The sequence below is a fragment of the Eretmochelys imbricata genome, chromosome 14, assembly GCF_965152235.1.
Source record: "Eretmochelys imbricata isolate rEreImb1 chromosome 14, rEreImb1.hap1, whole genome shotgun sequence".
Lineage (NCBI taxonomy): Eukaryota > Metazoa > Chordata > Testudines > Cheloniidae > Eretmochelys > Eretmochelys imbricata.
Genome location: NC_135585.1, coordinates 44176012 through 44177949, shown reverse-complemented (window position 1 = coordinate 44177949; position 1938 = coordinate 44176012). Strand labels below are relative to the sequence as shown.

At 42.2% G+C, this 1938-nt stretch overlaps 1 protein-coding gene across 1 annotated transcript; it reads left to right on the top strand.

Moving 5' to 3' along the window:
- The first annotated feature begins 759 nt into the window (after positions 1-759).
- On the top strand, positions 760-1650 carry LOC144274235 (olfactory receptor 10A7-like). Its single transcript, XM_077832886.1, has one exon. The coding sequence runs from the start codon at positions 760-762 to the stop codon at positions 1648-1650; it is 891 nt and encodes a 296-aa protein (XP_077689012.1).
- The last annotated feature ends 288 nt before the right edge of the window (positions 1651-1938 follow it).

Here is a 1938-nt window from a genome sequence, read left to right as displayed (position 1 = left end):
GATTTAGGTGCCCAACTCGTCAAGAGGAGCGGGTGCCTAACTCCTATAGAGTACTATCGAAGTCTCAGCCTTAATAGTCCAAGAATTCATGTTACAGGGAGAGAATTCCCAGCAGAATTTAACAACATTTTCAGGTTCCACAACTTATATAATGGAAAAGGTTTTCAACTCTTATTAATATTTGCTAAAGGTAGTAAATCTGGCTCTACCTGTTGGGAATTTTTGATATTTTGGAACTGTGTAACAATGTGAAAGAATCACAGAGGTACATTCATAGATTTATAGATTGGAAAGCCACAAAAGACCATTAGATCCTCTAGTTTGATGTCCAACACTAGATTTATTGATTGATTGATTTGGCTTATACAAAAATATGAAGACTGTCTCAGTAATGGTATCCCACATTTGGACAAACTTTGTCATGAGAAGAGATATGAGATGATGTGAATCAAACTATGTGTGTCTAAATGGCTGCCCATTATGGTGGGCTCTCAGACCCTTCAACATAGCAACTGGGTTCCTGGTCCAATTCGAGAGATGTTGCTATTTTGTTAAATCTGCTGCATAAAACTTACGATAATATATCCAAAGAGTCAACATGCCAGCCAGCTCTGTTCCTGCAACTCCATTATCAAACCAGGGGGCTTCCTTCCCCCCCAACTTCTTCTTTGCTGGGTTAAAGCTTAAGTATGTTTTTGCCAATCATCTCCAAGACGTATTTTTCTCTTCCTCACTTTTTATCCTTCCTAGATACACCCCATGGCAAACACAGAAGGGAGGAATCAAACGTCCATCACAGAATTCGTCCTCCTGGGATTCAGGGATCTTCCTGAACTGCTGGCCCTACTCTTCCTGCTGTTTCGAGTGATCTGCATTGTGACCTTGGCCGGGAACATCCTCATTGTTGCGCTAGTTGTGGCTGATCGGCGCTTTCACACCCCCATGTACTTCTTCCTGAGGAACTTGTCCTGCTTGGAGACCTGCTACACCTCCACCCTCCTGCCCAGGGTACTGGCCAGTTTCCTGACAGGGGACAATACCATTTCTGTTAGTGGTTGTATGACACAATTTTATTTTGTTAGTTTCTTTGCTGCTGCAGAATGCTATCTGCTAGCAGTGATGTCATATGATCGGTACTCGGCGATATGCAAACCGCTCCATTATGCGGCCCTCATGAATACCAGGTTCTGCTTGTCGTTAGCAGCTGGGTCTTGGATAAATGGATTTCTGGCTGGTATCATAGTAATAGTTCTTATGTTACAATTAACTTTCTCTGGCCCCAATAAAATCGATCATTTCTGCTGTGAATCCACAGAAATGTTAAATCTCTGCTGCAATGGCACCAACCAGATAGAGCTTGTCATTACCATCCTGGCTGCTATATTCACTCTGCCTCCATTTGTATTAACCGTGATGTCCCACGTGTGTATCATCTTCACCATCCTGAGAATCCCTTCCACCGCCGGGAGGCAAAAGGCATTTTCTACCTGCTCCTCTCACCTCATTGTGGTGGCCATTTTCTGTGGGACCCTAATCACTGTGTACCTGCTACCAAAAACCAACACACTGGAGAGACCTGAACAAAGTGTTCTTCATCTGCTACGCAATTCTGACTCCTATGGCCAATCCCTTCATATACAGCCTGATTAACCACGAGGTCAAGGAAGCCCTGAAAAAACTGTCAGTAAGTGTCTAGATTTTATGAGAATTCAGAAACTTTAATCCCTTAAGGCAAGATGGTGTAATACTCATGCTATGTGGACCTTATTTCTCACTACATTTTTGGTGATATGCGCTTATAACATTTTGAGGATGTGCAAAGTTTTGAAAGTATAAGAGGAATCAATACCAGGACTGTTGGAATAAAACTGAGCTGTATTTTACTTGCTGAATGTGGGTAGATATCTCGATTAATACCATACACTAAAATAACTTAGG